Source organism: Thrips palmi, unplaced genomic scaffold (genome assembly GCF_012932325.1).
Source record: "Thrips palmi isolate BJ-2018 unplaced genomic scaffold, TpBJ-2018v1 HiC_scaffold_16, whole genome shotgun sequence".
Taxonomy (NCBI): Eukaryota; Metazoa; Arthropoda; class Insecta; order Thysanoptera; family Thripidae; genus Thrips; species Thrips palmi.
The window spans coordinates 10802346-10821370 of NW_023144625.1; the positions used below are offsets into that span (position 1 = coordinate 10802346).

Below are 19025 nucleotides of genomic sequence, written 5' to 3' on the forward strand. Positions count from 1 at the left end.
CGGCGAGGCGAGCCAGGCGGGCCCACCAGGCCGGGCCTGCAGGCGGCCACCCCTACCCCCGGCACGGCGGCACGGCGGCCAGCGCCGGCTGCCTGGCCTGCCGGTGGTGGAGGGGGCGGGGCGCAGGGCAGGGAAGGACGCCGAAGGGCGGGCGCAGCGGGCGCCTCGTCGGCAAGGGCGCCTCGCGACACCTGCCCTGCAGCCCTGCACAGCACAGTGCCCTCGCCCTGCCTCGCCCCACGGGAGCCCCTCATGGGACCCCTTCCGAAAGAGCCCCCTGTTCACCCTTTTCTACCCTTCCCCATTTGTACGACGACCCAACTGGGCAGGGCTCTGAGTTCTCGCGGTCGAGGGCCTCTGCCGCCTTGGCCGCCATCGCAGTGGCCCTCGTCCCTCGACCGCGACAACTCTAAGCTCTTTTATGTTTGGTTGGAGTATGTAGGTGCTTCCGCGTGGACAAGAGCGTGGCCTTGTTCACGTGGTTCGTGGCACAGGTTCGCGGTGGAGACTTGGTCCTAGTACTCACTTCTTCTAAAATGGTTCACCTTTCTGGGAGATATGAGGGCCAGGTTGGAAATGACGGTGATTTACTGGTCACTCTTTTGCATTTTCGGACTCAAAGTTTGACACAGTAGCTCCTGGCATTGACCTACAGTTTGTGCTTGACAGTTTACCTTTTCAGCAGATGATACCTTTGCTTAAAAACATACCTAAAGGTACAAGAGCCATTGAGACACATGAAGGTGCTTGTACTCTCGAGTCCAGAAGGTCAAATTGCTGGAAAAAGACTCTTTTGGCTTGTATGTTGTACTGTGATTGAAGAGTGCCTGAGTCTATTGCTCCTTGAAAGCTATCATGCTCCTTTGAGACAAAGTGTTGCTAAATGAATGATTTAACAACAAATGACTACTCATCACACATTATATTTACAAATTGATGTACAATGAAGAATGCACTGCAAGAGGCATAACAATAAAAATTAATCTAATCTAAAAGAAATTACTTCTTCAAGGCAGATGGTTGAGGGCACCTATATTTGAGCATTTCGACTTCAGCTTCAAAGTATGAGCCTGCGTGGTAGCAGAAATATTCGGGATTCTTGTAACCGGTAGACTTGGAGGCGCCCGGTCCCACTTCTACGGACACAGCAAGTTTAAAATTAGTATTGCATACATCTTCACGGATCTTACCACAATGATCAATTTTATGACGAACCTCCACTTGGAACAGAAAGGACATTCTTGCTGAGGCCAGGGACACTTGGGGTGTCTGCTGCGGCAGCACCAGAGCTACCAGCGGAAGATCCTTTGCTGGAGGACCCTTGGCTGCCGGCTGAGGCGAAGTGTTTGTTTCCACATGCCTGAAGAGAGGAATTGAAACACATCACACATTCAGTAAGAAGCAAATCATGTCATCACTCGGTGACAATTGTACAGTTTATTGAAAGTTTGGTTCTTGTCACTCTTGACATTGATCTTAGTTCAGTGTTAGATTTTTAAAATGATGGACTGACAGCAATATTTTAGGCATGTCAACGAAGCGCCACGAAATTCTAATTCTCTCCCTTCCAAAGATAACAGAGACTACGACCTAAGAGGCAAAAAATAAAATATATTTCCTTCAGTAGGTAATACAGATCAGAAAAGAGTTGAGGTTAGGTCATTTGTGTTTGTGATTCGCACACATTTCTGCTTGCCACCGAGAGGAAATATAGAAATACCATAAATGTTGAACATAGCACAACACAACATACCGAAAATTGGCCAGCAGGACGAACTAAGTTCAATATTTTCACAGCAGACCGAATTTCGCACAGGGCAGCCATTGTGAACACACTGCAGTTGGTGGTGGATTGTTGGTACGACTGCGAGTTTCACCGAAAAGCGCTACCTTGTCTAAAAGGTGATGTGTGATTGGTGCAATCTCGATTCCTGGCGAAAGCTGTGCAGCGCGCAGCCAATCAGAAATTTGGACTGTGATTGAAAATGAAAATATTCTCACGATTGCAAACTGTGTAACATGGCCAAGATCAGCAGGACGTGTTATTGTCAGATTTTATGCTAGCCTGGCTGTTTATACTTTAATCTGTGAATGATGTGAGCTCTATCACCTATCAGAAACGATGTACTTCCCCATAGGATGGCCTAGGGTCTTAAGTTTCCCTCAACAAGGTCAATGTTCTATTCGCCAAGTAATATGTAACAGGGACAAGATTCTCTTTGCTATTTTGACAGACGATTCTCTGTCAATTTGGTTTTGCAAGGTAACATTGGATTATTACTTGTCATTTTAGAATAAAAATTTGACAATGTCTTTCTTCTTAACTCATCTGAGTCGTACTATCATTAGTTTTGATCTTTGGCAACAGAGAATGTAATTTCTATATTCAGGTTATGTTGTTGCTCTCCCACTCTCTCTGCCTCCCCAACCCTTGGTTTTGTATGTTTTTTGGGGTTGCGTGTTTCATAAGTCAGTCTCAATCTTAAATACTTGAATGTCAATGTACTATCATTATTACTCGTGAGTAGGGCATACTGTTGCGGGTTTCATTTTATGTTGGTTCAGCAATTTCTTCAGTTGTCCGTGTTTATTTCTTACCCACTGTTTTTTCAATTAAACAGCCATGTCTCCCGATCGTGTCGCATCGGCGGCCTGGAGAGTCAGTGCAAGCCATCGGCAGCAACGAATCTGTGGAATGGAGACCAGATTCCAGTATGCTTGCGGTCATTGTAAGTAACTCTTCTCCATTCAAAATTGGAGCACAGAGTGTAAAAGTATTTCATCTGGTCATTTTTCAAATAAATCTTGAATTGAAACATTGATGGATTGTGTATTTTTGCAGACATCTGGTGGTTATATACTACTGTACCACCTTGGTGTGCGACCTGACCAAAAAGGGCTGTACGAGCAAATTGATTCACCTGTGCCTAGCCTTAGGAGAGACAGTGCAGAATTGTTTCTTCAAGAATCCATTCCACCACTTTTGCTAACATTGGTAAGAAGATTGCCCTTTATTGTATTAGTTTGTCCATTTTTGGACTCAAATTTCTATGGTTGTATACCATGACTGTGGGCTTTGAATCTCATATGTTTAACTCTACTCTAATTGTGGCAGGAACAAGAAATTAGTGTCTTCGACGGTGCCTTAACATGTATTGCTTGTATACGAGATGAGTTGATGGTAGCGACTTCTCAAAGCCACATTCTACGCTATCGCTGGGATGGTTCCCAGAATCGAGATTACAATTTGGACCTTCGAAGAATACCCTTTTGCATAGATCAACAAGTTTCCAAAGGTTTGGAGACTGTTATGTAACTACTGACCTGTTCCTTCCTATTGTTATCCATTTTAACTTTGTCTCTCTCTTCTCTCAGCAATACCGATTGTTGAGGCCAACACCTATGTTGTTAGCATTGATTATTCACCTCTTGTGGGAGGATTTGCTGTGGTTCTTAATGATGGAAGAGCTGCATTCCTGACCGCCTCAACTCTTAAATTTGACCCCAATGTAAGTAGCAAGGTCTATCTGTGTTCATGTGTTTCCCAGAATTTCTAGTTTCGTGGTGAATTGTGAGTTTTTGTTCGCACCTGTGAGAGAATTAGCTGTCAGTGTGCTGTGCACCGTTTCAGTTTGAGTGGTTCCCCGATCTGCACTGAAGGAAACCTTGCTTATCCTACGTTTACCTGCTGCTTACTTTGACTACTTAGTTTGTTTTGTGTTGCACTACACTATCTTTGGGTTGCTACATGTGTAAGTTGTCCTCACCAGAGTATATTAAGAATATTCTCCACCTGAGGCATACTTCCGCATAAGCTTGCATCTAATGTAGTACGTATTATGCTTTAGTTGCTGTGTCTTTTTAACACAGGTGACCCCAAACGAAGAGGAAAATAATTCTGCCAATTTTGAAAGAAGGAGGGTAAGACTGTATTTCGGGCTTGTTAGTTGCTTGGTGTCTTTTCCCTTTTGTTTTTTATGGAGCCTGTACTGTCCTCTGCATTGAGGGTGGATTTATTTTATGCCTGCAGCTGTACTACAGATGCAATATCCTGGAGACCTTGTTTGTCATCCATATCCTATGACTGGTCTCTTTTGCTTATTTTTCCACACTTGGCCTATTTTGGTAGCTGTGCTTTTCAACTGTGCCAATTTTCCTCGTCCTAAATGTGTTGTCGTTATCTGTCATTCGCCAAACTCTGTTTACCATTTTTTACTTGTCACTGTAAAATTGTTATTGGAAAATTTCAAATTTTAATAATAAAGTAGCACTTTACAAATTAAAAAATAAATAAAATAGTCAAGTTTAATCACTAAGTAAATTTGCAAGGGAAAGACAGAGAACAATTTACAATCCATTTTCCACTATTGAAAAGTAAAGTACTGTCTCTAATTTTTATGTTACTTTTGCAGCAAGTGCAAGGGATTTGGGCGCAGAATATTGATGACGCGACATGTGCTGCTGTCAATCACAAATATCGACTAATAGCCTATGGAAGGAAAAAGTAAGAAACATGCCTGGATCATTTCATCAGTTTACTACTAATTTATGACATTTTAATTACTTTCTCTCTCTCTCTTCTTTTAGCTCGCAAGCTGTTGTGTGTTGCGTTGATGAAACCACTGGCGGATTGGAAGTCACTCATGAAATGGTGCTCTCACCTAAAGACTACCCTGGGTGCCCAGGAAGAGTTCGCTGCATTCGATGGACTCCTGATGGACGCTGTGTGGCAATGGCCTGGGCCAATGGGGGCCTTTCTTTGTGGAGCACCTTTGGAGCCCTTTTGTTGTGCTCCTTGGGCTGGGACTATGGCTTGCACAGTGAGTCAGCAAGTGCAAGCCTTTTAAATATTCAGAGCATGGTTAGTTGCAATTTTTCTTCCAGTATGCTCATTTTTTTTCAAAATCAAATTCTGATAATTTTACAAGTTTTTCATTATTTCTGGCATTTACTACAGGAGTGGAGTGCAGAAGGATACCAATTATGGATGGTTCGTCGATTTCCTGATAAAGATCTAGGTGGTGATGATGGTCTTGAACAGCCATCAGATGCAGTTGTTCTCCTAGACTTTGTGAAAAGTGCACTAACTGTCAATCCTTGCATGGTAATGCATACTGGACAAATCACAATTCCCTCTTGCTCCTTTTCCTAAAATCCTAACAAACAAATCGACTAATTTATCCATTGTTTGTTTTTAGGGACACTTAAATCACCTGTACCTTCAAGGGGAAGACAAACTGTATATAAACCTGGGTGCTACCGGCTTGCCTAGCCCCAAAAAATCTTCAGGAGATGAATCATTGTTTGTGCCAGGTTCTGGTTTGTCATTTACTGAAACTCCTGTTAACTCTAGCAAAGGTATAAGCAACAACAGTCAGTTGATGGGAACCAAACAGTGGGTTGTTGTGCCTTTGCCCTCAACATATTCAGCTGCAAATTGGCCCATTCGAGTTAGTATATTTTTTTTCATACAGTATTTGGTTTTTAATTTTATGTAATTGCTGTTGTAAAAGCAAATTTATTTGTTTGTTGACAGTACACTGCCATGGATCTTTCTGGAGAGCACTTAGCAGTTGCCGGTCGAGCAGGTCTGGCATTGTATTCTGTGGGAACACGTAGATGGAAGCTATTTGGAAGTGAAAGTCAAGAAAGAGACATCATTGTATCAGGGGGGTTATTGTGGTGGGGCTCTTATATCGTTCTTGCTGCATACAGTGTTGCATCAGACTGTGACCAACTACGTCTGTATCCTAGAGATTCGAAACTTGATAATTCTTTCGCAACTGTAACTAAACTACCTGCCCAGGCTTTGTTACTGAATATACTTCAGGACCGCCTAGTGACATTCTGCTCTGATGCCCGAGTTTCGATTTATGCCCTTTCCACTAAGGACAATGCCAGCTCTGGTAAGCTCTTACCTCTGTAAAATTATTAGGCTTGAAAAAGTTTTGCATGAAATACCAAATAAATTTTGAACTTTCTTTTTCCTTCAGGTGCTTCAGTTGATGTCACAGCTCTTCAAATGATAGACATCAGCGCTCTTTGTGTGCATCCTGCTTGTGTTGTATCTCTTGCTCTCACTCCTCTTCGTACTGAGTCAGGAAGGAGCCAGCAAAACACTCAGCAGATGGAAAGTATTGTTATGAATGTAAGTGGGAGGTTGCTAATGGTCCAAAGAGAACATGGAAGAATAGATCCCCGCACACCTCACAGTGATGAGCTGGTGAGTACTCATTCCTCCACAGTTTGAAAAGAGTTTCATTTGGCTTAGCGGGTTTTCTCTGCCTCACTGCAATAAAGTCAGCAGAAATGGTAGTTAATTAGCAATTGATTTCAGAACAGTTTGAATTTTTTTCCAAGTATTTGCCAACAATGTTGCTTCAGTGTTACACATCCTCAAAAAGGTTTATTGGTAAGATAAGCTGATGATATGTTGGCCCTGTTGTTTCTGAGGTGTGCACAGACAAGTTGTTTTGCATGCACCATTCGTTGCTTTCTGTTTTTCCTCATGCTTTCTAATGGCAGAGCGATTTCATACAAATAGATATACTTTCATGATATAAAACCAGTGCATCCTGTTTTTCAATTGGACATTCAACCAATTTGTTCAGCCATCTTATCATACCAATCAGCCTCGCAAAGTTCATTTTTTGTTTCTCTTTTTCCAAAAAATGTTTATTCTATTCTGTTTGTTTATTTGAGGGTTGTTGATAATGTTACCTCATTTTTTTTATTATATTCTAATATCTGCCTCTCTTATTTTACAGTTTCATTGCACTCCACCCACTGTTTTGGCTTCTTGTGTTGAGCATGTTTGGGTGCCTAACCGAAGTGTTATAGAAAAGCCACATCTCACAGAGGCTTTGTGGCTGTTTTGTGGAGCCCATGGAATGAGAGTGTGGTTACCACTGTTTCCAAGATCTAAAGACAACCAACATAGTTTCATGGCAAAACGAATTATGCTTCCCTTCCATCTTCGGATTTATCCTTTAGGTAAACTATGATTTCAGTACCCTTCTTTTCTTGGCAAAATTTCTCTCATTCTCTAAAAATTTTATTGTTTTGTTTTTTAATGTTCTTTTTGCAGCTATACTGTTTGAAGATGCTATTCTCCTAGGAGTTGAAAATGACACTCTTCTTTACACGTCAGACCAAAAGAGTCCATTTTCTCTTCCATTTTGTGTTTTAGAGCGAACTGTAAGGAAACATTCATCTTATCGTTTTGGCTCATTTTAATTTTGCTTCTTGTAACTCATCTTGATGATCATTCCTCCATTAGAGCCAAGTTTATCTCCATCAAATTCTACGTCAACTTATAAGGCGCAACTTGGGTTACCATGCATGGGAAATCGCCAGAAGTTGTACGGCACTGCCATATTTTCCTCACTCATTAGAACTACTCCTTCATGAGGTATTCTACAATTGTTGTTAATTGTTGCTTTTTTCCACCTTTTACATGCCTATTCATTTCATGTCTCTTTCATTTGTGGGTAGGTTTTGGAGGAGGAAGCAACAAGCAAACAACCTATTCCTGATGCTTTGTTGCCTAGTGTAGTTGAGTTCATTCAAGAGTTCCCAGTCTACTTAGAAACAGTTGCTCATTGTGCAAGGAAAACTGAAATTGCATTATGGCCGTACCTTTTTGCTGCTGCAGGCAAACCCAAAGACCTCTTTCAAGAGTGTTTGGCTAGAAGGCAGCTTGATACTGCTGCTTCATATTTAATTATACTTCAGGTAATTTTCAAATTCAAGAGAGAATCAGATCAGAATAATTTTACAAATGGCAAGTGTTTTATTAATTGTCCCATTTTCTAGAATCTGGAGCCATCATCCGTAAGTCGGCAATATGCTACACTTCTGTTAGATGCAGCTCTTGAAAACTGTCACTGGGAGCTTTCTAAGGATTTAGTTCGATTTTTAAGAGCCATTGGCAAGTATTTTTGCTCTTGACTTTATAAAGGAATGCTCGTGTGGCATTGTATTTACTTTGTGTCTTATTTGTTTACAGACCCCAATGATGTGGAGTCTCCACGAGCATCCTTTGTCCTACCAGGCCCCACTCTGCGCTATGGTTTAAGTCCGCAGTCTCCTCCTCTCAGTCCAAGTCAAGAGGACCTTACCCTTGTTCTTGGCACCATGCATGTAAATATCTATCTTATTGGTCTTATTGGTTTCATCTTGTTATTTTATTAATTGCTAATTCATGTAATATTTTGCAGCTCTCAAGAGGGCGCAGTTTCAGCACTACCCTTACGCCCAAACTTGATGTAGGATCAAAGGAGGGAAGCAATTTGTTACCTTTACGGCGTGACAGCATTTTGAAAGGACTCCCAGGAGCTCCAGCTCCCACGCCAGGAGTAGCTGTACCTCTGCGTCGTAAGAAATCTGTTCCCACTGGAAGAGGAGACTCAAGGTAATGTTTGCCTAATAAACCTGTATCATGTGAACAGAATAAATAAACATTCCAACCATGTAAGATATGTACAAACATGACGAATATCTTTTCTGTTGCGCAGGGATATCTCTGGCTCTGCGGAAGAGTTTTTCATGGACGTGATTCTCCAGAGGCACGCTCGCCGGTTGCTCTCGGCGCGCCGTTTGGCTGACTTGGGTCGCTTTGCCGCGCGGCTCGACTTCCACCTCGTGGCGTGGCTGGCGCGAGAGCGCGACAGGGCGGCCCGCGTGGACGACCCGGTGGCCTCGCTGCAGCAGCTGCACTCCGACTTCAGCTGGCCCCACCCAGCAGTGCTGTCTCCCCTGGCGCATTGCCTGGACAGGAACAAGTCGAGTACGAGCAAGTTCCCCTCATGTCGACTAACTTTTCCCATACATTGTGTGTGGCCCGTGCAGTATCCATGGTCTTATTTTTGCAGGTATTCTCACAGAGGAGCATTTGCAGTCTCTCAGCATCGACGTCACCAGCTTACCGACAGGTGTTGTTGGAAATTTAGGAAGTGGCAGTCGGATAGGTGATAGTGGTTACATGAGCCAGTCTGGGGTCCCTAATAGACTTCTTCCTCACAACTACTCCGAGTACCTCACTAGTCCAAGTTGCATCGAGGAAGCGAGGCTTGTTCCTCACACCATTGCAGGTATGCATTATAGGTGCATAGGTTTGATGTTTCAAAAGCTTCATCATCTGTGTTATGTTTTAATTTTATTTTACAGATGATCGAAGCATTGTTAGTGAGGAAAGCTCGTACTGGGGAGATGAAAAAGAACGAGAGAGAGGGCAATACTCTCCAGATGATGCCAGCGGTACATGGAGTCATGCTGCTGCAGACATGACTAGCACCCTTGAGCAATTAAACACTGAATCATCCAATAAAGGTTCACAGAAATCTGAAGTTCAGTTGAGGTAATGATTTATTTGAAATCTGTGGCAGTATATTATATGATTGAATCGTCTGTCCAAGCTTTAATTCATTCTATTCATTACTATTGTCATTATTTCCTTTCAGATATCTCCTTCAATTGATGACAGAAGCTGGGTGTCTTGAGTGGGCTTTGATTTTAGCTATTTTACTTCATGATGCCATGGCAGTTGTCCGAACAACAGCTGCTGCACGTGCCCCATCCCAGTCATACACTTGTGTGCTTCGACTGCGGGATACCATTACTACACTCACAAGTTGGAGTAACACAGAATGGTGGGTGTGCAAGAAACTGTGAAGTTTTTTCACAAGTATTATCCTTATTTCCGTGGAGAATTTTAAAACACATTTGTGTTAATTCATTTTTGCAGCCTGGGGTATAAACCGTTCATGATGGCAATTCAGGGCCAAGTTGGAGTTCTCACAAAGTTAATGACTAGTAAACAGCAACAACACCAACTCCAGCAGTTTCAACTTCATCAACAACTGCATCAACAGAGTTTGTTGCAAGGGACTCCACCACCTACTTCTAATAATGCTTACCCTATTGATGATAGCGCCAATCAGGTATGTATTAAGTTTATGTATTTCCTTCTTTCAATGGTCCCAACCTCTTCTCTTCCTTAATTCTAATTTTGAAACATTAAAATAAAAGTCCTTTATTTTTTACAATTTCTGTTTATTATTTTAGGAATGTTACAATTCTGAGGTGTCTTTGGCCAAAGTGGAGCGTGCTGTGGTGACACCAAGTAGTAGCCGACCCCGATCTGATACAGCCAGCAGTTCGTCAACAGTCACCACGGGCCCTTGCCCTAGCTCTGGAGTTTCTGCTCAAGAAAGTGGGGTTGATATTGTTCAAGAGGGTGTTGATGTTGGAAAGGGAGATGACTCGTACCCACTGCCCCTTGAGGCAAAGCCAGAAGCTGAGGCGGGTTGTATCATTTCATAGGTAGAGTGTTTCTGAAAATCTTCTGGTCAGGCATGGATAGGTCAATACACTTTTGGATCTAGGTTAAAGGAAAACAATATGCTCTGCTAATATGGAGTATTCACTCCTGCTACCATGTTGTTATAATTGCAATTATCAGTCATCCTCAGCATTGGGCTACAGCATGTCTAATGGCTGCAGAATATTTAATCAAGGTATTCATTTGCTCAACAGCACATTTCTATGTATTTGCTGTTTAAAAGTATATCTCAAGAAGCACTAACATCACATTTCCATCCAAACTAAAGTTTCTCTAATGCAGAGCATTTATTTTGGGCCAGATGTGGTGCATTTGCGTATGATGTATGATGAACATAGTTTAGAACATGTGCGCGAAGTTGTGTACATAAATTGCATGCATCATATATTCAATTTCTTGACAATACTGCCTATTTCAGGTGTTACAGTAGCTGTTTATATATTAACATTACTTAAAACTTACCTAAAATTTGGAAAATGTGCCATGAAGTTTATAAAACTAAATAATAGCAACTAGTTATATGCAAAGAATGTGTATGAAGGAACGGCACTCGCTCTTTGCTTTACTTTATTTGCTGTCTCTTCTTGAGACCAGGTGTATTATGCTCAGAATGTTTGTTATTGTGGTGTGATGAATGTGCCTTATTGTTACAACAGAGCTCTCCTTTTGAGATTGGGTTTAGGTCGAAGGCTAGTATTATGCTCCTTCACAAAGGAAGAAAAGATGCCCCTTAGTTTGTTTGGCGTTTTCAAACTCCAGTAGAAGGCCGTCCTCTGTCCTCAAAACTGTAATTATTAAATTTAATCCCTTTTAGTGTACTTTGGCTCTCAAATTCTAAAACTACAGACCATGGCCAGTGAGTGAACACCCTTGTTAGACGAACATTCAGTTGTTATTAATAATACTAAATGTACTAGAAGCCGTCCCCCAAAAGACCCCCTACTTATTCTGCTCAAATTTTCTCATTTGAGTTTTTAGGCACCACAAATTTGTAGAACTTTTTGTGGCATCGTTTTCAGGACTGCAATATGTCCAAGTGCCTTTTTTCTAAAATTTCCCCCCTATTTTAATGGTGCTTTCTGGTGGTGTTTTACCCTCCCTTTCAAACCACTGCTCTGTCTGTACATATTCAATTCAATTAGTTACGTAATGCATTGCTGCTCAAATAAAATCCCATGGAAAATGAGATTTGTTGTTTTGGGGTTTTTTTAAATGCTGAAGATGTAAATGTGTCTGTGTATATTTTGAAGGTTGGCTTTGCTTTGAAGTAAGGCTTTTGTTTATCCATTCCATCCATCCCAGATTTTTCTGAAATTACTAGCAATAATATTTCATTCAGAGCCTGTGCTGTATTAATTTCTATGGGAGTGGGAACAATATAGCAGGTAATCTGACTTGTATTGGTGTATTTGTGCATTGTTAGGTGTCCTTCTTGATATGGGGTAAATTAACTATAGATAAACATTTCAGTTTTGCACCAAGTCTTCTTTTGATGCACTATTTATATAATTGTGAGATTTTTTTACATGGCGACACGTGTGTGAAGTGTTGGAGAATGAGCTGTGATTGACAGCAAAGCACATTTGCAACATAGATGTGCAAGCGTGTGATTGGTCTGAACTGTGGACTAAGACATTATCGTAGTACTGAAACTCAGAATGAAACTGCAAGTTAAGACTGCTCACTTCTCATAATTTTCCTCTTTGTGTGCTCATTGTTAATTTTGTGTCCCTCTCTATGTATAACTCATGGCCCCTTCTTAACGATAATAAATTGTAATTTCAAAATTTCCATTGTATATGGATTGATGATATTGTGCCAATGAGGTTGTATGAACTGTAGATAGTACAAACATATGTAAATGAATTTTTGTTCACTTTCTGCAGCAGTTTGCATGTAATACTCATGAAACAGAAGTCTTGTGTCACAAAGCACTCTGAATTGTTTTTTTAAGTGCTTAATGTGCCTTTGTTAGGGAAAATAACAGCTTTATGTGTTATCACCTACTTATTATGTTGTTTCTCATAACTCAGATATAACTGCCAAAGGGAAAGAGATAGCAGCGAATAGTGCGCACTGGCTTTAACTCATGTGATGCTTTCGTCATTATGTGGACTTAGTGTGCAGTACAAAATCATGATGTTTTGAATTCTGCAGGATCTGAGCCATTACATTGGCAAGATTGCTCTGATTTTGTATTTTTGTTTTAAGTCAGTGTCTTGCCCTTTGATCCAACTGTATGTCTTTGAACTTAATTCTTTTGTTTTACAAAGAGGATCTAGGCAATCTTTTGTTTTTATATTTTGTCATATGAAGTTGACTGAAATTTGTGTCTTGTACATTTTCCTACCTAAAACATTGACATGCCTATTCCATTGTAAAGTTTTGTGATAATATCTTATTAAGAATAATTTATCCTGTTTTATCTGTAAATACTTTTATTGTTTATTTGATGTAGATGACATCAAAATTTTTAATTATTGTGTTGCTTTGTATTATTATATACTCTGTACTGATTTCGCCGGACGAAATTCAGGTCTGGATTAGTTGTGTGTGCTTTGCTTTGCTCTGTTTCTGAACCAAAGTTTGCTAAAAGTTGCATACAATATGAATTACCACATGTAGAATTTCTGTTATGATTTAGATTTTGTTGATATTTTATCTAGACTGTAATTTGACTGATCAGATTGGCATAAATAATTTGATGCTTCATGATAGCTGCCTCAGTTTGTCTTTATCTTGTTTTGTTAAAGTTGTGATGATACAGGTGACTTATCACCCCATTTCATCTATACTACCACCTGTGTTGTATTAACACACTTTTAAATTCTTTCTTACAAGTGCTTGACAAAGATGGCTGGTCAATCAAACCTCTATCCATTCTGTGTTAATTCTTTCTTGCACTTTAACTGTAGCTGTGGGTTTGTGTTTGCATAATCTTGAAGCTATGACTACTGTATTAAAATAGTGCTTTAAATGATCGTATTACAATCAGCTGGTCAAATAACCAAGTACTTATATTTAGTCTGTCTTAAAATTTTAAAGCTAATTAGCATCACATGTGTGATCACTCATATATTACAATGGATCTGCTTCTGCTGCATTGTACCATTCGACCAAAACCCTGAGAATGTACCAATCAAGAACTCTTGCAAGCGAATCTTAAACAAAATATATTTTTCAAGACACTTTAATTTTGTGTTGTTCTTATAAAAACTTCCTGTTCAGAATCATGCTTCATTCAAAAGTTACATTTAGTAAAATCACATATTAAAGGTGACTTTGCCCCTGAGGAGGTCGGTAAGTTCTTGAACCTCCAAGGGCCACATGCTTTTAGCCTCACTTCTTGTCTCCAAAATTTGCATGAGCTTGACTGCTTCAACTTCGGGAGGAGACTTGAAGGGTAGTTTTACACAGGCGTGAATTGCCCAGTACGAACCTAGAAAGATACTTGTTGTTAACAACTAGATGGCAAAACCAGCTGGAAAAGAGAGAGCAGTCTCGTCCTCTAACAAAAATACATACAAAACTTAATAATACCTGAACTTAAACTTAAGCTCTGGGGCCCCTGGAACCCTGGAGCCCTGGAGCACTTTGTCACACGAATGTCTCCACTGCCATCGTTGATCGTCAAGACGTCTCCATCACCACTACAGCTCTTAATAGAACCCTGAAGCCAGACCTGGCTAAATTCAACAACCACAGTGCGTCTGATCAAATTATCAGGGGCAAACTTGATTCTCCAAGGGAATCCTTTGGCCTGGTTCACAGCTAGTGTTCGAAGGTCTTTGGCTAATATTTTGAGTGGCGCTTCTTGAGACACAACCACATCAAACGTCATTGTTGTATCAGTGCTGGAGGAGCTTTCTGCTTTCAGAGATTATTTTCAAATCAAAACTCTCTCTCTCCTACAGGCAGGCTGTGTGTAACTTTCTGATTGTACCGGCACCCACCGGCCACCTGCGAAAAATAAAAATATCAACAAGAGCAGACGACAGCAGCACCGCCGCCTCATGTCACCGCCTTATCTAACACACTGCTTACTCTCCTAGCAGAAAACACAAACGAACCTTGTTGGCAAGGAGGTTAGAAAGCTTTGTCAACGTCTTGAAATATCTTCCTCATAGTCAATATGGTCCAGTGTAATATTGAAAACTTCAACAAAATATGCAGTAGCATTAAAGTAACAAAGTCCAATTCAGTTGATGTGAAGAAAGTGTGTATTGCGTTTTCTTATTTAGCATTCCTGTTAGTATTATTTCTGGGTACTTAGGGTTCTATTGAACTCTTTTGCAGATTCCTGTTTTGCAACACAAAACTCACGATGGCAGTGTGCCTGGATTTTCTTCCTCACTTGTCACTCTTGCTAAGACAAACAATAAACAGTTGCTTGGTAACACCTTGGAAGAACAAGCACTAGTCCGCCAATGGATGGATTACGCTGCATCTAGCGCCAATTATGTAGATGTACCTCATGTTTCCAAGCAAATTTTAAAGGTAAGGCCTGTTGTTTTTTTTCCTAAGATTGTATATTACTTGACACTTGTGTCATGTTGTTATCCTCTGTCCACCAGAGATTATTATTATTTTCTTATCTTTACAGGATGTTAATGCCACTTTGGCGGATCGAACTTATATTGCTGGCAATTTTAAGTCTCTGGCTGACATAGTCCTTTACCATCTCTTATTCAAAACTGTGGTAAGTTAAGCACTTTTCCATGTCGTGTGTCATGGTATAGGTTTCAATTAAATTTACTGATAATGCTTTGATGTATTTTCATTTATTTTATTATAATTGTGTTTTGACAATCACTTTGTTTCTGCATTTTGTTTCAGAGTAACTTCACATTCCAAGAGAAGGAGCAGTTCGTTCATCTTTCCCGATGGTACAATAATTTGCAGCAAGACAATAATATCCGTGGTTCTAATGCGTCTGTAACTTTCAGTAGAACTCTCTTGTATTGAATCAGCCTTAAGTTTATTATTTATCAAATTTGTGAAAACCTGTGGAATCCATGAAGTAATAAGGGCAAACAGTAAGAAATTCTTGGCCCAGACACAAAATTAGGTGGGCACACGAGGTCAAAACATTAAATTAATACTAAGCGAAGAAAGATTCTGAAATTTGTGGAAAACGCACCGTCAAGATATTATGCAAAGTGCACAATAAAAGATTAAATTGAAGTCTAGTACTTGTTTCCTTTATTCATAAAAACATCATGTCACCATATTGATTTTCATTTTAATTTTTTGAACCTCTTCCTGGCCTACGCCAGCCGTGCCGCCGTGCACCCTGGGCCGGCAACGACACAGTGCGCCCGCTGGACCCCGCGAGCCTCATTGGGTCGCGGTGACGTCATACTCCGCCTTCACCCCTTGTCAGGCACGCTATAGGGCGTCGCCACCCCACAGGTACTCCGCTCTGTTCGCAGTGAGTAGGTACTCTCCGATCGCACGCTTGGCGAGGCCCCCCCGGGGGGGGGGGGGGGGGGGGCTGGGCCCAACTACCCCAACGCAACCCTGGCGGGCCTGGGCCCTGGCCAGGCTGGCGCGGCGCCGCGGGGAGGGCCCGGTCCGGTCGCCTAGCAACGCACCCCCTCCTTGGATCCTCGCTGCACAGCCTCCAGCATCCCGCATCCCCTCGGCCGCCCGCGCCCCCGCGGCCCCGCGGCCCCTCGGCCCGCCAAGGCAGTGCTGCCCGCGTCCTCCCCCGAGCAGTGTAGCAGCAGGGCCGCGCCTCGCCTCGCCAAACGGGGCCGACGCCTGGCCCGACGCGCAGCACGCCGCCCGGACACGCGAGGAGAGGAAACGCTGCGCGGCTCGTCGCGGACCCCGCGCTCCGCCTCGGACAGCACGAACCGGAGCAGGCCGGAGTCCCTCGCTAGCCGCGACTTCGACGCCGGGCCGCCATGACCGCGGCCGCAGCGGCGACCTCGCCGAGGCCCGCGGGGAAGGTGAGTCCTTGCGCGCGCCGCGCACCTGCAGACTGATCCCGAGAGTCGTTTTCGTCGCTGTCCCCCTCGCACCTACGCGGGACGCCTCGCGACTGCGAGAGAGACAGAGCGACGAACACGACTCTCGGAATGAGTGCGCAGCACTACATAACCCCGTCATGGCGTTGTCCGCAGTCCGCGGCGTGCGTGTGGCCGCGCGCCAAGGGGCTGGACGGGTGCCTGGCCCTGTTGCTGCCACTGCTGTCCCTGGTGCTGCTGCTGCTCCACGCCCCCACCAGCGCGGACGCCGCGGCCATCGTCGCCAAGCGCAGCTACAACGATCAATCCGTGCGCGGCTACTTGACAGAGGTGAGTGAGGCGCCGCCACGCCGCGCCGCCACCCACCCCGCCCTACCCCGCCCGGGGCCGCGGGGACGCGCTGCAGCGGGCGGCTGCAACTGGGACTGGGAGGACGCGGCCGAGGGGCCGTGGGGGCGGACGGCACTGGCAGATCGATGGCTGCAGCGCGAACCAGCGCGAACCGGTCCGCGCTTCGTTTTCGTCGCTGTCTCTCTCGCACTCATGGAGCGCCCAGTATAGGTGCGAGAGAGACAGAGCGACGTGAACGACTCTGGGAATCAGTCTGCTGGGGCTGCGAGGGGCCAGGGCTCTTCTTCTTGCGCGTGACCCCCCCCTGCTTGGATGTTCCAGCGCGCCTGCTGGTGGAACGAGATCTGCAAGGAGGAGTTCCAGACGCAGTTCCGCTGCAAGTGCCCGCAGTGGTCCTACTGCCGGTCGCCGGGCCGCTACTACAACGCGTACTGCACGGTGACGGGCACGGGCTACATCTGGACGCAGCCCGGCTGGGGAGGCTCTGCCGCCGCCGCGCCCGCCTCGGCCGCGGGGGCCTGAACCCGAAGGAACCCGAAGGGACCCGAAGGCCCTGACAGCCGGCACAGGGTGCCAGAAGACTGGTGGAGGCGGTCGAAATCCCGGACGCGTTTTGAGCTCCAGAGTCGCTCAATGGGACTCGAACCGGACGTGTTACCCCACCCATGGATTGCTCTCTGAACGAGGAGTCAATTAGTGGTGGTCACATGCACGGTTCACGTCCCATTTAGCGCCTCTGGAGCTCAAAACGCGTCTAGAGCTTTGGCCGCAGGCGCCGGTCATCTGGCCCACTGTGCCTGTGGGTGATGGAGTTGTCGGTCTCAGGCGCTCATGTCTTCTAAGCGCTCGGACTGTTTCGATGACAACAGCAAAGCGATGCTGCGCTGTGTTTTCGGCGCTCTCGCTCTCTCGCACCCCTGCGGAACGCCCCATGAGTGCGAGAGGGACAGAACGACCATAGCACCGTTGTTCGGCACCAACCTGCTGTCGGTCTGATCTTTGCCGAGAGGACAGAAAGACAGAAAGAGATGCAGGCAGTGTTGCCAGTACCAAAGAGGCAGCAACGTGCCACTTTATTCGGGCCATGCCTGCTAGCAAACGAAGTTACCTGCCACTGGCAACACTTGAAATGCGGCTAGGAGACGGTTGCAATTTCTCACGTTCAATAATTTATCCACTGCCCTAACCCCTTACTGCCTCCGGCTCGGCACGGCTCGACGTGTCGGTTTCCTTTCGAGTACTGTATCCATAGAGATAGCTCAACATTGTGCTAAACAATATGATGATGTGTTAATTTTTGTAAGTTTGTTGTATTGTTGCTGGGGAGGCCTCCAGCCAGGTTCTAGCAAATACAGTTGTCGTCTTCCTCACACCGTTTCTGTCTCATTTCTGTCATTTCCTCATCGCCCATCCACACAAGACGCAGCCTGTCTGCTCAAATGTGCAAAACTGCCGCACGGAGCGCCGTGAGGATAGGCAACCCAACGTGCACTTCCGCCTAGCCGTGGCCTAAGCGCTGCTGCGCGGGCGCTCGCCGTGCGCTGCGGGCTGCGTGGGGAGCCCTGCGTCAGGTCATATGTAAGCGCTGCGGGCCCTGCCTTGCAGCGCAGCTTGCCCTAAGGGCGGTCTGTGGGTGTAAGGTCATATGGCCTAAGGTGGGTGGCAGTGGGGGAGGGGGGGGGACCTGTTGTACCATGGCGGGCCAACGTACATGCACACATGCGTGCAGCTTCAGCGACGTGGAGGAGTAGGTCCGTTACGCCCTGATTAAGACAACTTTCCGTACGACCCACCCTCTACTTTGTCCGCTCAATTCAAAGAATTCGCCGATTTAAGCAGTGATTGATCGAACCCAGGACACGAAATCAGTTCCAGAACGCGCCTTGAAGCAAGGTGCACGCATGCGACACGGGGCAGCTTGTTTGCCGCGACTCTCGTGACAAACGGAGAGTGCTTCAAATGTGCACCCAGGCGCTAATGAGTAAGTTACAGCGAAAGGCGCTCCGCTCCGCCCACCCAAAGTCCTTGACTTGTTTGACTCGTGACCAGGCTGCGCGGCTGCGAATGCAGCTGCTAGTTGGGCCCGAATCCGCGTGGGGCGCTACAGGCCGAGGGCGGCCGAGGGTGGGCGCCGCTCCTCGCCCACGCGTCGCGCGTGCGCCCTGGCCGCCAGCAGACCGATTCCGAGAGTCGTTTCCGTCGCTCTGTCCCTCTCGCACCCACGGGGTGCCCCGTATAAGCGCGATAGAGACAGAGCGACGAAAACGACTCTCGGAGTCAGGCCGCTGGCCGCCAGCAGGCTCTCCAGGGGGTGGGGGTGGTGGCGGGCGGGGCGACGGTGGCGCCGCCGCGCGGGGGGC

The 19025-nt window shown here is 44.9% G+C and overlaps 5 protein-coding genes across 6 annotated transcripts; 3 read left to right on the forward strand and 2 right to left on the reverse strand.

Annotated features, from left to right (window-relative positions):
* Positions 1–903: 903 nt before the first annotated feature.
* On the reverse strand, positions 904–1912 carry LOC117642147. Its single transcript, XM_034380033.1, has 3 exons — positions 1754–1912; positions 1216–1360; positions 904–1136 (listed from the first exon to the last, which is right to left on the reverse strand). The coding sequence occupies exons 1-3, from the start codon at positions 1823–1825 to the stop codon at positions 1000–1002; spliced, it is 354 nt and encodes a 117-aa protein (XP_034235924.1). The 5' UTR covers positions 1826–1912; the 3' UTR covers positions 904–999.
* An 89-nt stretch (positions 1913–2001) lies between these two features.
* Positions 2002–13536, forward strand: LOC117642144 (guanine nucleotide exchange factor subunit Rich). 2 transcript variants are annotated; one of them, XM_034380029.1, is made up of 25 exons: positions 2123–2263; positions 2622–2729; positions 2843–2995; positions 3116–3296; positions 3376–3509; positions 3871–3921; positions 4413–4504; positions 4588–4861; positions 4958–5104; positions 5199–5450; positions 5537–5906; positions 5994–6223; positions 6768–6993; positions 7088–7197; positions 7280–7411; positions 7495–7734; positions 7816–7930; positions 8009–8142; positions 8220–8413; positions 8517–8788; positions 8874–9092; positions 9169–9358; positions 9462–9650; positions 9746–9941; positions 10066–13536. In XM_034380029.1, the coding sequence occupies exons 1-25, from the start codon at positions 2123–2125 to the stop codon at positions 10321–10323; spliced, it is 4608 nt and encodes a 1535-aa protein (XP_034235920.1). In that variant the 3' UTR covers positions 10324–13536. The 2 variants fall into 2 exon arrangements, with proteins under 2 accessions (XP_034235921.1, XP_034235920.1); XM_034380030.1 differs by lacking the exon at positions 3871–3921 and having other exon boundaries at positions 2002–2263.
* Positions 13500–14537, reverse strand: LOC117642146. Its single transcript, XM_034380032.1, has 3 exons — positions 14413–14537; positions 13883–14302; positions 13500–13781 (listed from the first exon to the last, which is right to left on the reverse strand). Exons 2-3 carry the CDS (start codon positions 14181–14183, stop codon positions 13606–13608), a joined length of 477 nt encoding a protein of 158 aa, XP_034235923.1. The 5' UTR covers positions 14184–14302; positions 14413–14537; the 3' UTR covers positions 13500–13605.
* Positions 14364–15531, forward strand: LOC117642145 (eukaryotic translation elongation factor 1 epsilon-1). The gene is made up of 4 exons (XM_034380031.1): positions 14364–14558; positions 14639–14839; positions 14946–15041; positions 15179–15531. Exons 1-4 carry the CDS (start codon positions 14475–14477, stop codon positions 15305–15307), a joined length of 510 nt encoding a protein of 169 aa, XP_034235922.1. The 5' UTR covers positions 14364–14474; the 3' UTR covers positions 15308–15531.
* A 534-nt stretch (positions 15532–16065) lies between these two features.
* Positions 16066–18038, forward strand: LOC117642250. The gene is made up of 3 exons (XM_034380217.1): positions 16066–16296; positions 16471–16644; positions 16987–18038. Exons 1-3 carry the CDS (start codon positions 16252–16254, stop codon positions 17185–17187), a joined length of 420 nt encoding a protein of 139 aa, XP_034236108.1. The 5' UTR covers positions 16066–16251; the 3' UTR covers positions 17188–18038.
* The last annotated feature ends 987 nt before the right edge of the window (positions 18039–19025 follow it).